The sequence below is a fragment of the Pleuronectes platessa genome, chromosome 24 (genome assembly GCF_947347685.1).
Source record: "Pleuronectes platessa chromosome 24, fPlePla1.1, whole genome shotgun sequence".
NCBI classification, from domain to species: domain Eukaryota; kingdom Metazoa; phylum Chordata; class Actinopteri; order Pleuronectiformes; family Pleuronectidae; genus Pleuronectes; species Pleuronectes platessa.
The window spans coordinates 8,923,210-8,937,834 of NC_070649.1; the positions used below are offsets into that span (position 1 = coordinate 8,923,210).

Here is a 14,625-nt window from a genome sequence, read left to right on the forward strand (position 1 = left end):
TTCGATTTTTGGTAATGTTTTTCCTATTTAGGAAAGGTTTTTCAACTTATTTATCCTCATTCGTCCTGTGGGGCACAAAGACACGGACGCCATGGTCCCCTGTCAGTAGCTGGTCAGAAGAGTCCATGCCAGGGGCCATCCCACTGAGCCACCTCTTTGTTATTTTAGTGAAAATACGAACTGACATCTGCGTAAGAGCCATTTTGGTTTTGGGAGCCTCCCACCATTTGAGGGGAAGGGGTGCTGATTTGAAGAATTTGTTGTTTTATATTTGTAAAATATACCCATTACAGGAGTTGAGTGTACTTTGGTTTGTCTGACTTACGTAAATATATTTTCTTTTGTTTATCATTGCTGCACACGTCAAAACAAAGCCACCAGTGGCTGTGTGGCCTTTTTGGCAATGGAGTCAATCCAATCTGTTTCTGGTTTATATCAATGTGACAGTCTGCTTCAAACAAAGGATCATTAGTTTCTCAAACAGCATCAGACCTGCTCTCATTCAGAGTCATTAAGGGTGGAGGGTCATCATTACAGTCTCTCATGAAAGGGAATTCCCAGTGATGCACTTAGAGTCCTGTGTAGTTCTGTGAAGGACAATGGAGACAGTTTGAGAGGATGTCAAATTCCAGCCCACTGTCTCACCTCCATGCAATTTGATCTCAGGTGGTCTGTCTCAGATGGTTAAAATAGACAGTCACCGCCAAGTCATCCACATACTCACCCTTTATTTATTTAAACTGGTGCCACAGGAGTTGTATAAAATGGTTTATCATGTGCGTCACCTGAGTTTTTGGACGAGGCTTCTATGATGGTGTCTGTGTGAACTGGTAGAGAGAACAAGCTGGGGCTTGTGTGTAGAATTCCTTCAGGTTCAGGAGTAGGAATTGTGTGTGTGTGTGTGTGTGTGTGTGTGTTTGTGTAAAATAGATCAGTATGAGACAAATTATCTGACAAATAACCACAGGACAACAGTTGCATTTTCCTCAAGAATATTTATATAAATCACAACCAAATGTGAACTATCAACAGTTTCAAAATAAAACACGTGTGTGTGTGTGTTTGTGTGTGTGTGTAAGAGAGAAACAGAGCAAACAAGGGATGATGAAACCTGTCCTTTACAGCAATGGCTATATACAGTACAAAAGTAACATACACATACTCAACCACACACACACACACAAGAACAAAGACATAAAACGCTACCAAAAATGGCATTGTGGGAATAAATTAACACATTGCAAAACTTCATACTGTAATGACTTCTCAGTGCAGTGAGGAAATGAGTCATTGAACATCGAGCAGAGACTGGTCTGCAGGCCAGAATACAAGTCATCTCGGAGTGAAGCTGCTGTTGAAACACAAACACAGTTTAAATTTTATTCTCATACCAAGTGTTGCCCCTGTAAAAACATCTGAGTCATCATTTAGAAACTTCGGAAGATGAACAATCTTCCTGGAATCCAGGGCCATCTCTGATAAATATGGAATTAATCAAGCTGCTTAACCAACGTTGGGCAGTTCAGCCAGCTTTTCTCAATGTTGCCAGTTTCACCCGGGTTCTTTACTCCTTGAGTAAGAAAGGATCTGTCGAATAAATGTAATGAGCATGTGGCAAATCTCAAACTGACCACAGTTGTTAAACATAATAATCCAAGCCTCGTCTTAAAGAGAGGATTTACTAGTTGTTTTGATGGGTGAGGCTGACGTACACTGTCCCCGTTGTTTTCTGTCCAGATTGGATTCAGAGGCCATTTGAACAACTTTAATGAGTGAAGTGATCATGTTTCATTCATTTCTTTAAAAGGCGATGGGCTCAGTTCTTCAACCATAAACCAAAGAGGCGTGGTAACAGCATGGGGGGAGAAAAAAAAATGGATGGAGGGGGGAAGGAAAAACACAAACAGGCCACTACAATATTCGGGATGAGCAAATCATCAAGTCACAACAACAACATGTATGAGGGAGAAGTCCTGTTAATGTACAAGAGGGAAGCTGAATTGAGATCAGTCCAGTGCTGCTGCATGCACCTTGTCAGTGTTAAACCAAAAATGTTTCCCTGCTGCTGTTCATGTCCATGGTTAGATCCTTTCTGTTTCATAGAAACTCTTCTCTTCCGCAGTCCCGTGTGTCTCTTTTTATCCTGCAGTGAGGCTGGGGTGGGATCAGTCCCCCCACTGCTAAACCTGTCAGTCACTCTGCTTGTTCTTCACTGACCTAACAGTGTTTGTCAGTAGCCTTTTTTTTAAAGTGGCCGCACCCTGCATATGGCGCCTGGTCATGTGATGACGCACTGTAATGTGGTTTTTCCCGCATAAATAGAAACCAGTAACCACTGTCCCAGTTTCGAAACAGAACTCCAAAAGTGTTTTCAATTAAGCTCAGCAAACCCAAGTTTGAATTTGTTCATTCCACTGATGTGCCATGAGTGTAAGTCTGTTGATATTCAATATTTGTGTTACTGTCAACAAATCACATGTGTTGATGGAAACCACGTAATGTATTCAGATTGGTGTGTATTCATGTGTTCAGTGTTGTTCAGCGTCTGCCATCACATGACCACTTCATTAAGAGCATCCTCCCCTGGCTGTGTCAGTACGGTCTCCAGACAGCTTCGGCAGCCGCCATGTTTGTCGGGGAGCTGCTATGGCTCGACTCCACCTCAACGCCCACTCCTTCATTCTGATTGGGCAAGGACGGGTGCAGGAGGGAGGAGCCTGTGGAGGCGTTGGTGCATGGTGGCAGGATCCTCGGAGGGGAGCGTGAGTCGCTGCTGCCGCCTCCTCCGGCCATCATGGAGAACTGGTACGATCCGGCAGCGGTGGAGTAGTACAGGTGGTACGGGGAGGAGGTGGACTGGAAATGCCCATTCTGAGCCTGGTGCGGCGTGTTCGCAGGATAGGGAGGAGGCAGGTAGGTGTGGTACCTCCCTGCTGGGGTGGTCGCCATGGCCGTCGCCATGCTGATGCCGAGGGCGCTGTTGGAGACAGGGTTGTGGGAGGGGCCGTAGGTGAAGGCGGCCGCCGTGGGAGGGTAGTGCACACGGGGGTCGGAGAAGCGGGAGTCAGGCAAGGAGGGAAGAGAAGAGAAAGATCGTTCCAAGGTCATCCTGGGGTCTCCAAAGGCTGTGAGGTCAGGGCCTGAGAGAGGGAAGAGGAAAAGGTTACAATCCACCAATCTAGTCACTTAGGTCTGCTTTCTGTTTGTGGGCGTGGTCGTGTGTGTTACCTGTGAGTCGAGAGGACAAGTCGCTGAGGGAAGAGCGGCCAGGCGAAAGGGGGTTGGCTGTATGGACAGTGGGTGCGGTTATCTGGCCAAGGTAGGGATACGACTGGTCGTAGGACCAAGATGGAGACGACTGCATCTGTCTGGAATCTGAGAGAGAGAGAGAGAGAGAGAAAGAGAGAGAGAGAGAGAGAGTTTAATACCTGACACTTTTAAAGTCTTAGAGCAGTCCGTCATCTCATGAGATGGCTGTTTCCAGTGGAGCCTAATGGGGAACCCCAGAGGTTTACTGTCACACCCCTATAAAGTTGGGAGACTCGTCATTTTTTATAGGGGAATGATAACATGTGAGGTAATGATGCAGATGACATCATCAGGCTCTTCTCCAAAATCACAGAAGACATTATTTAATTGTTCTAAGAGGCGAGGTGATGGACGCGTGTACAATTGTTGAAATGATCTGGGTTATTTTATTCTACTTTGACTAACTTTAATAAATGGGCTATTAAACCTTAACTTTAAAATATTTTTTTTAACTTTGTATGTAAAGTGACAATCTACTGATACCATGATTTGTGGAGAGTATGTTGTTTAAATAAAGGCTGATTCACATGAACTTGGTCGTGTGACAGAAGCTGTTGACGCTGAAAGAAAAAAGAAAAAAGAGAGATGGAGGAGAGGAAGCAATTAACTTGGTGTGGGGGTGGATGGATGAAGGGGAGGGCTGTGTGTGCGCATGCGTGTGCGTGTGTGTGTGTGTCTGTGTGTGAGTTCTTTCATTCAATCCAGCCTTTTTCCCCACAGTCTAATAAATGGCACTGATCATCCGCAGACTTGCAGACAAGCGTGCATATGTATGTGTGTTTGTGTGAGTATGTATGTGTGGATAGACGAGGAAGCAAATTGTACGCAGCAGCCGAGACGCCAGTGAAGGCTTTTCAAGTCTTGCCAAGAGCTCTCCCAAGCACTGACGTAAGTATGTGGTGTTGTGTGGGTGTGTGCGTGTGTGTGGTGTATCTGGGTGGTGGTAAGGCCTAGGCCCCGTGCCAGGCCCCCTTCCTTTCCTGGCTCCTCTCCCCAGGCTGAGAGCACTAATGTGGGCCAGAAGTCATCCAGTAGATGGCCGGGCTGTGTGGAAATTGAGGTAAAACATATAGCCGGCTGCATAAATGTCAAAAACAATGTGTCTGACACATTTATGTTATTAAAACTCATTCATTCCATGTGACTGAAGTCTGATATGATGCATGCAGGCTTATTTTGCCATGTATCAGGGCTGAAAACAGTGGGTGTGTAGCCCCCAGCCAATAGCAGCTCACAGTGTGCAACGGCGGGACACTATAAAAACAACCACCTCCACCTTTCTCCTCCGCACTTTAGAACATAACCACCATGAAACAATCAGCTCCTGGGGGGGGGGGCTCTTTAATGTTTCTCCCTTCGTTGTGGATTATGTTGCACTGCATGTTATCAGGTTTACTGTAAAATCTAAACTCAGAAAAATGCATTTGAAGTTCTTAATGCTAGATCTTTTCTTTACAAAAGATCCATTTTAAAGTCAGGGGTGCCAGATCAGGTGATAAAACCAGATCCACCGTATAGGAAATGATGATGTCGGTATATATTAGGGTTTAGCTTAACCTATGCTATAACAATATATAATGTGGCTATACAGAAAAACACCTATGTGTATGGAGATGGGGAATTTGCATGAGCTGAACACAAACAAACATGGAGGAGAGCGAATTGACCCAGAGGAGAAGGACTCCGACCACCTACAGACAAAATGAGGAGTAGGTGCTCACAGTAGGAGCTTTACTTCTGCTGCAGGGACATGAACCAGAAAACTGTTCTTTTTGCAAATTATGCTGCAGACCTCACAACAAACTCAAAAAGTCCCCGACCTCTTCTTTCAGCGGAGTAAGACTCAAATCAAATAGTACAGGGAGGGTCTATGTATAAGACAGAAGGTCAAGACAAGATACAGCAAGAGGATTTGATACTGAACCACAAGATGGAAGGAGGCAACAGCTCCTGTTGCCAGTTACTTCTACAAAGACTTTACTCACAAGCACAGCAGAAACTATATGTGCAGTATTTATAACTAGAGAAGTGAAGTGAGCGGTGACGAGCATTAAACGAGAATTGAAAGTTCAGCGGGGGCCAACGATTGGGGGGGGGTTCTCTAGAGTAAAGGCAACAAGGGAGGAAGAGAAAGAAAAAGATAGTAAGGTCTTGAATGGCTTCATAACGGTTTCCTGTTGCTGTTTTCATTTTGAGAGGCATCCGAAAAAAACCGAAATCAGGAAGCGCTGAGAGCTACCTCTCTAATTATCTTTCCATCAGGTATGTATTTGTTTTCACAGCCTTAATAGTAGTAACAGTTCGGTTGCTATCCAATGCATGCAACCCCCCGTGAAAGAGTTAAAAGAGACTAAAATATTATCCACCATAATAGATTCACATCTATGATAAGGACTAGGTAAGAACTCAGAGTTCCACTTTGAGTTACAAATCTGAAGATATTCTGCTTTGTTATGCAGTTATTATGTACTCACATAACCATTTCCATTACTACAATAATTATAAAAATCGTCATCTTATGTTCCAGAACTCTACTTTCTAACTGCAATAGCATTACTTGTCTGGATCTGTCCAGCTTCAGTTTAAATTGATGTTGATCTTAGCCTGTAGTTTCGACTCAGCCTTTCTGGAGGACAGGGTGGCAGCTCGTCTCAAAAGTAGCATGTGTTAGCGTCAGTACGTAGTAAATCTTAACAATGACAGTGTTCCAAGGCTGTGGTTTGGCTGTGTGCGCTGCCTTCACATGGAACCTTCGAGCTTGTGGTTACAACATGGGAAGTCGTGCTTGCTGTTCCAGTGAACAATGTTGCTAGGCGACGGCAACATGGATGCCACGCAGTCCTGTTACTCAGACTTATTGTAAAACTCTAAAAGAAAACTTCATACTACTGAAATTACAATGTATTGACGGGTATTGACATGCAATGAAAAAATAAAGTGCAATGGCCTCTATACCATTTCTGAAAATGTCAACAAGGGCAGGCAGTCCACTACCCAGAAGGTTGTTGGTGGTTCGATTCCCTCGTCCAGTCGAAATTTGGGATATTTTATACAAGAGTATAATTAATAGTATGTATGCATTATCCAATGATAGACTCTTAAGAGGAAGGAATTGGTTTCAAATTCTGACATTTACATTTATTTTTTTCTTGTAGTAGCACTTCCTGCCAGGTGACTCTCATTTCCTCCTGTCTTGCTTCCTCACTTACAGACACACACACATGCACAGATACGAAGGTGTACTACCACAGACGCACTTAGACGCAAAAACACTCACAAAATCGTCACTGCCGCTGAAGGCCGAAGAGGAACAGATACTGTCTTCTGGTGCCAAATAGAGTATCCACGGTTACACAAACTCTCACGGGTACAACACACAAGCATCGCGCACACATGTACACACACACACACACACACACACAGACCACAACCGTTCTCACTAAAACCACAAGGAGGAACAATGAGGTTGGATGCAAGCTGAATGCACAAGCTTGGGAACACAGTTTTGGTTTCTGCCTGTTAATAGATGATTGAGTCTGCATTGAAGCTCCAGAAATGTGTTAGAACAGAAAAATCTTTCTTCTCCACAGAAGATAAAAGAGGAGCACTTCATCCAATTGTTCTTAGCTTGAGCCTGATTTCATATTTCTGCATTAAAGGACCCATATTATGAAAACAAAAAAGTGCGTAATTTCACACCATACCCATGTACAGCTAAGTCTGAGGCATTAGCTCGCTAGCGTTAGCTCGCGAGCCCGGAGCTCAAGGTAAGCAACTAGTTAACACGCGGCAAAAGAATGAATGAATGAATGTAAATTTAAAGGGAGAAGATTTCAGGGTATGGGAGTGCTATCGGTTTCTATAGCAAAATGAAAAGCATCATATGGGTGATGCATACCCTGCACACACTTATATACCTAAATCCATTTCATAATGATGTCATCATGACATCATCTATACCATATGATGACAAATGATTGGTTAATCCGACTTAGCTGTGGATTGTTTCTCTAATCTTAATGGCTGCAAATCATAATGTATTACTAAACTATATGACGATCTATTCAGGCTTTAGGTCTTATAGTCACTCATCACATGACATCATATGTATCTCTATTATTTACAGAGACATCTTGGCAAATGTGTTATTCTGGATCTAATTTTTGGTCAACCTTGACCTTTGACTAATCGGCTCCAATAGTTAATCACTAGGAGACACTCTCCCAAGTAACCTGCTGAATCATTTGGTAAAACGACTGGGTCATCTCAATACCTATGAGATGTTGTTTCACTTCAGGAAGTGACAAGTAAAAGACATAAAACCCCAAAACGTCTCTTGCCTCTGTGACCAAGCTGCTTTCAGACCAAGGCTGAACTGAATCACCAACAACCATCCAATCACACACTGAGTAGACATGGCGTCACCGTACATGTAGTAATCCTTAGTCCTCATTTCTGGGCAGGAGTCACAGACAGAAGTTTCTCATTAGACGATAAATGACTGTAATTTGATTTGATATGTTCTCTTCGACTTATGCTGGTAAAACCTGCTATTCTTTGTGGAAATCATTTTCTCTTTTAATTGAAACAATGACCATTCATATTTGAATGGAACACAAATGCTGCATGACCCAAGCATTTAGATTTACTGTTATGGGAGCCCCTTCGGTGGAATTGACCATACTCTTCCAGCTTAACCATCTCGGCCTATTCATGCCTGTTTTACGCAACTGACCATTTGAACATAACCCGGGCGGCTGTGGCTCAGGAAGTAGAGCGGGTTGTTGGGCAAGATACTGAACGCCAAATTGCCCCTGATGGCTGTGCCCAGGATGTGTGAGTGTACAATAGAGAAAGTTCTGCCCACATTGGTACACAATGTGTCTTTGAATGGGAGAATGGCAAAACTGTATGGTATGCTGTGAATGGTCATCAAGACTAGAAAAAAGCAGGGTATAAATACAGATCAAATATCATAACTTTTTTTTCCAGCCCAGACTTCATTAATATAAGGATTCCAACCATGTAAATTCATGCATAGACTACAGTGGTACCTTTAAACTTTTCATTTGCAGCATGTCATGGCTATTTAAGAACCACGGACCTGGGACTTTCCTGTTCTCTGGAAGGACATGTATCACGGCCCCTGATAGTCTAGAGATGATTGCCGGATTACATCACATTTGAGCTCATAGGGAAACTGAAGCAGTAGTTCCTCAGTATGAAAGTTAGGGCTGTGAATAAAGGGTCTAGATGCTGAAGTGTCCTCGAGAAAGACACACTAAATCCAAAATAGATTGATGTATAACAGCTCTGCTAAGGATACAATGCCACTAATGTGGCCGAATGATTATAAATGATGGGAATCAACATTTTATCGCAGTTTACCTTTTTTTTTACTTCAATTCAGATGTTTGTGTTACTATGAAGAAACAAAAACATTACACTACAAAGAATAATCAGAAAAAAGTGCCTTTGCTCTATGAAATAGCTTAACTGAATGCCTAACACCTTACTGGGTTAAAGTGACACTGATAAATACAACATGTCCATCTCACTTTAATTTGGGTAATGGACGGTTTGAATTTGGTTAACTGAGCCGAAACAATGTGACGCTTTGTTTCAGCTTCCCTGTTGAACATAAGTGACTGCACCACGAATACAGGAAGTGTTTGACAGGAAAGAAGACCCACTTTTCTTCTTTGCTGTTTCTTTTTCTTGTTGTACTGATCGAGGCTGATTAGACATAAATGTAACCATTGTTTTTTTGGGGCTCTTACCAGCAGTTAACTGCGTGTGCGTGGGACTGGAGAATGTGGCCGAGCCGAGTGCTTGGCGGGTGTTGGCGGAGGGTTGGTGGTGATGATGGTGAGGCGGCGTCACCCTCATCGAGCTCCGCCTCAGCTGCTCCAGCTCAGTTAGCCTCTCAGAGAACGCCAGTGTGCCTGGTTTGACCTCGTCCATTTTCTGACGATGACCTGAGTTGAAATTGTCATGATTACCGATCAACGCCCTTAAATGTACAGCCCCAACACCAAAGTTCTGCAAACTCAATCCAGAGCTGGTAGTGTGCAACACAAAGCAACCGAGAGATATTTTGTCTGCAGATTACTCCCTGCTTGTAATCTGATTACATATTCCAAGGATTTCAGCAACAGATACAACTCAAAATAGGGTATAAATGTCCAGACTAACACGCTCTGGCTGTGAATCTGGCGATGGGCGCCGCATAGGCCCACATGTGTGTGTGTGGCGGTCTGTCACGCTGTCTGTGGTGTTGGCTGCACTTCAAAGCACTAAGACTGAGCTCCAGTTACAGGCACTTCCTCCCAATGGGGGAAGTGTGCGTGAATGTGTATTTATACTGTGTGTGTGTGTGTGTGGGCGAGTTAGAGACGAGTGATGGTTATTAACAGCTGAGCGGAGCTGGCAGGAGTCTTCTTCTCTTTCCGTCACCTCCCGTCTCTCCTCACTGTGCTGACCAGTGTCGTTCACTTCACTTCACCTCCATTTAAGAGTACTTTTATGCGTGTGACATACATGAGTTTTGGCAAAATAAAATCGCTCTGCCTTTTTTTACTGCGCCTTATTCTGTCATTAGAAATCCCCGTGTTTCATCACACACGGAGTGGGAGAGGAACTCGGTGTTGCATCAGGTTCCTCATTGACTCACTCAGCTGAGTCTTTGTCTGAAGGGATTTGAGCTCATGTCTTCATTGTGTATCTTCTATCATACTCTAACTTTCTCAAGCAGGGATGTGCCATAACATGTTCTTATCTTTGCTTATAAAAAGTGAATTAAGATCAAACTGCTGACCTCGATGAAGCTGTTTAACTGGCCTTGAAAATGTATATTGTTGTCAAACTTATCAGCTTCTCTGCTGGTAAGGTTGTAAACACTATTAATATCAATGGCAACAATACCATTGAGCATGACAACACGCGTGGTTAGGGTTAGAGAACGATAATAAGCTCTGGTTAAGGCTGGGAAAATATTGTGGTGGTGGTTCTATATGCCTGTACTTTATGCTATAACCCTTTGTCATTATCCAAAATATTCTCAATTTGGCATCTTCCTATTTGTCTGTGCAGACATAATCACAACAGTGTCATTTAGTATCATCCATTCTATATGCAGGAGCCTGTAACTCATGGTCAGTCAAAGAACAAATGAAAAGAGGCGAGAGGAACGTGTTCATATAAACAGTAGTGTAACTCATTAGGAGTAAAAGGCAGCATTAAGCAAGAATTAGTGTGTCCCTTATGTTACAAGGTAAAAAGTTACAGGTTGGGGTGGTAGATGGACATATAGCACGACAGTCTTTCCTTTTGAAGGTGTCCTAAACCTCAATCATTGGTGTATCACAGTGTTCTGGTTTTGGTTAGCTCTGGAGTTACATTGAAAGTGTATACTGTGGATGTAACTATAGCTGTGTTTGTGGCAATCCATTTAAATAGGGAATTAGATGGGACCCACAACTTGACCCTGTGGGACTCCAGATGTTATCTTTTTCTGAGAAGGATGATGTCAACATTTGTGTGTGTGTGTTTGTGTGTGTGTGTGTGTCAGTGCAACTCACGTCGTGGCTCTCTCGGACCGTCCACTGTAATTTTAATAGCTCTTTGGTATGTGGCCACTTGAGGAGGGTTGGTGAACACTGTGATGGTCAGGGTGAAACTCTTCCCTGAGAGAGGAGAGGACAGGAAAAGAGGGAAAGTGGAGGAGGACAGAGAGATGGGAACAGAATAAAAGAGATGATGAGCAAATAAAAAGGCAAGGGAATAAAACCTTATAAAGCTAAATACTCTCCTATTGCTTCCCTATATCTCTCCTCAGCTCCCCCTGTGCTCCCTAAATATCCCCTGGGTCTGCTTAATGCATTAAGTCATCTAAGTCATGGACCCCCAGACAAGAATAAACCAGGAATCACTCTTTCTATCGCTCTCTCCTGACCATAGCTTTGATTATGTTGTCCTAGCGTATGACTTTAATGGCTACATGCCCTTAAAAAAAGTAATATTAAACAGTTTTTGCAGTAGACTAGTACATACTCATATATTAACACAACACAGTATTATGTATGGTCACTGTATCAAGTGTTTTGGACTATGTGGGTGTGTGTGTGTGTGTGTGTGTGTGTGGGTGGAGGGGGGTGGGGGGGTCACTGCCAGCCTTAGTTTTGGAAGTAGCGCTCACTCAACACAACGCTTGCTGTAAACACACACTTGCAGACCACCACTGTTGTCTGCCGGGGCCGAAGGGAAGTTACCACGTGCAGACAGTCTGATTCAGACACATAATATGAGGGTAACGCCAGGTGTTCCTTGCTTCTCTCTAACCCTGCTCCCTTTTCTCTCTCTCTCTCTCTCTCTCTCTGACCATAACCACAAACTGCATTTGGACTGTGACAGCTTGTACCCATACTAACTGGGCTCCACTTAGCCGTAACATAAGGGCAAGGAAACTTGCCTAAATTGAAAGCAGGCTACCTACTGAAGGGAAAGATTGTGGTACAGCTACATTTAGCATCAGTTAAAAGGGTGTGTCGCTGGCTATGATGCAGTTGATGTTGGCCTCTTTTAGCGGCTGTGGAGAAACCAGTTGTGAGAGGCTGCTTGTGTGAAGCTCACAGGACTGGTGGGGAGTTTTTGCAAGTGAAAATTGTGTTTTTATGCTTTTTTAGGGTTTCCCTTTCCGCTAGTGTGAAACCGTTTTGTATATTAATAGACTGCCAATTTAAAAAGACTGAAATTCACTTTAAAAGGAGCCGAAGAGAAAACACTGCTTGAGAGGCTTGAGAAAGTGTTTTCTGAAATTGGAGCGTGCAAACCTTTTCAAGTGATAACCCAAACAAAAAGTGTGACAGTATAATATTTACTGTGCTTAAAGAAGCTATATGTAACTTTTCATTCTCCAAGGGGTTATTATATGCAAATCTGAGCAGCGTTACCTCTGCTGTGCATTGTGAGCATTGTTGCACAGTGCTTTGGATTATAGATCCATCTTTTCAGTTTGGACTGAACCTTGACAAGACAGGTTAAAGTCTACTCACTGTTGTTTGGCAGTTGTTGGTCCATGTGTGACTTTGTATACTTTCCTCATATTAGATTTACACAACTGGGGCATGAGTTGTTGCCTTTAAATGAAATGTAAACCACACTTTACTGACACTGGCACTGTGCCTGCTTGTTATTGATAGTTGAAAAGTCCATATACCATACTGACAGCCACTAGAGGGTGTGTTGTCACCTCAAGCCTTCCTTCTCCGACATATGCACACCCACCACATACTGTATATTCTGCTCCACTCACTGCTACTACTACTTTGTAACCATTACTGAATAATACCACATCGTTTTGAGGGAAGATGGATTGTGTTTCTGTGTAGGTTGTTTACTCAGAGAGTTTACAGTAAGAGATTTGGCTGATAGAGAGTGGGGGGAAGGAACAGCTGAGGTCTTTGTGTCTGTTGTGTCTATCAGCCAGCCGGTCGCATCCTACTACACACACACACACACACACACACAGATGCACACACAAACACGATGACTAATTCTCCAAGGCATATGCCTAGGACTTTTCTTCTAGTCACCCCCATGTCTCCCTTCCTGTCTGTAGATAAGAGTGCATTTCACACATGAGGTGAATTGTGTGTGTGTGTGTGTGTGTGTGTGTGTGTGTGTGTGTGTGTGTGTGTTAGTGATAAAGAGATAGTTATAGAGATAGAGTGTGCATCATGTCAGGGCTTGCTGGATTGGGGTACAACTTCTTCAACAAAGCTATGTGTGTGTGTGTGTGTGTGTTACCGGAACAATAAGTTAGTGTTTATACATTTGTGTGTGTGTATGCTTGTGTGCATGTGCATGTATAATATTGTGAAAGAGAAAAATGATGGTCCTGTGTTTAAAAGAGGAACTAAAAGAGAGACTGAAAACCGGTTGCAAATTGCACACACACATACGCACACACATACGCACACACACACACAGACACACACACACACACACACACACACACACACACACACAGAAACACAGCACAGGCGTATGGATGTGAAAGGTTGAACCATCATATTACACTGGCCATTGTGCAGATTTACTACCCTCCCAATGAGGCCATACTGGTGTACATCACCTTTACTTCACATTTACAATTATTGATTTTTCTTATTCAACAACTCTGCTGTCACATCTGCATGGAAACAACTATAAACAGTAATTTCCATGTAACGGATAGATGTTACATTATAGACAGGTGTTCCTATTGTATATATATAACTTTATTATCAATACTGCCATATATACATGGGACATAGGAAGGATTGAAACGCATTTATCTCTAATCCCTTGAGACAATTAGGAATATATATAATGTACAGATGTTAATTGATGAGAGAAATAGCTGCATTTACATAAAAAATGGCTGCAGACTTTAGTTTTTGAGAACCACACTGTTAATATTTTGACTATGTGGGTTTGGGAATTTAGGTGTTTATTAGTGCTATCAACGGATTCAGGTTGTGTAGCTTCAGGTAAAACCTATACTTATACTTATAAAACTCGTAAAATTGACAAATCAACAGGATTAATTCACCCTCACTCTTTGAAATGACTGCTCCTTACATGCAAATCCACAGAGCGGCTCAACGTCAACGTAAGCCCTGTGTAAATACTGCACAAATCACGAGTGTCTCACTACCTGTGTGTGAGCGAGTTGTAACTCAACGCCTCTGCAAAAAAGGGAACACTGACTAAGTTTGAGAACTCCCACCCACACACACAGAAACACATAGGGAAACCACTAGTCAAACCACTAAACCACCTCATTGGTGTCGGCTGCTGAACTAACCACTTCCTGCACGGACAGTTGATGACAGTTCGGGGTTGTAGAATCTCTGCACAACATGAGGGCCGATGTGGGTGGTTATCACTCAACACCGTAAATGTTTAATGTATTGACAGTTTGCTACACAAATCATGGTGGAAGAGCTCTTGAAACTAAAAACGTGGCCATAAATAAAATGTCATCACACCCATCACTTCAGGCCAAAAGATAAAGGATAGGTCTGCATTTTTCTATAATCAATAAATCCCATGTGCACGACCCAAACCAAAAAAAGATTTGATCTTTTCATTACAATGGAGCAATATAGCCATATGAAGAAAAGATGGGAATGATGTTTAGAATAGAGTCTTGAAATGAGTCATGATATTTTGAGGGAAAGAAACAAAACTTTGATATCCTTGCATTTGAACACTAACAGACCTTTCCTCCTCCACAAGAGGCAAAGTCTGTGTGGTTCTTTCTTTGGAATA

The 14,625-nt window shown here is 42.9% G+C and overlaps 1 protein-coding gene across 3 annotated transcripts in view; it reads right to left on the reverse strand.

Moving 5' to 3' along the window:
• Positions 1-975: 975 nt before the first annotated feature.
• runx1 (RUNX family transcription factor 1) overlaps positions 976-14,625 on the reverse strand; it is a 50,021-nt gene continuing 36,371 nt past the window's right edge. For all 3 annotated transcript variants that reach the window (XM_053417046.1, XM_053417044.1, XM_053417045.1), the window contains 4 exons: positions 10,890-10,994; positions 9,090-9,287; positions 3,229-3,375; positions 976-3,140 (listed from right to left, as the gene is read on the reverse strand). In XM_053417046.1, coding sequence (XP_053273021.1) covers positions 2,593-3,140; positions 3,229-3,375; positions 9,090-9,287; positions 10,890-10,994 — 998 coding nt within the window. In that variant the 3' untranslated portion in view covers positions 976-2,592. The remainder of the gene's footprint in view (positions 3,141-3,228; positions 3,376-9,089; positions 9,288-10,889; positions 10,995-14,625) is intronic.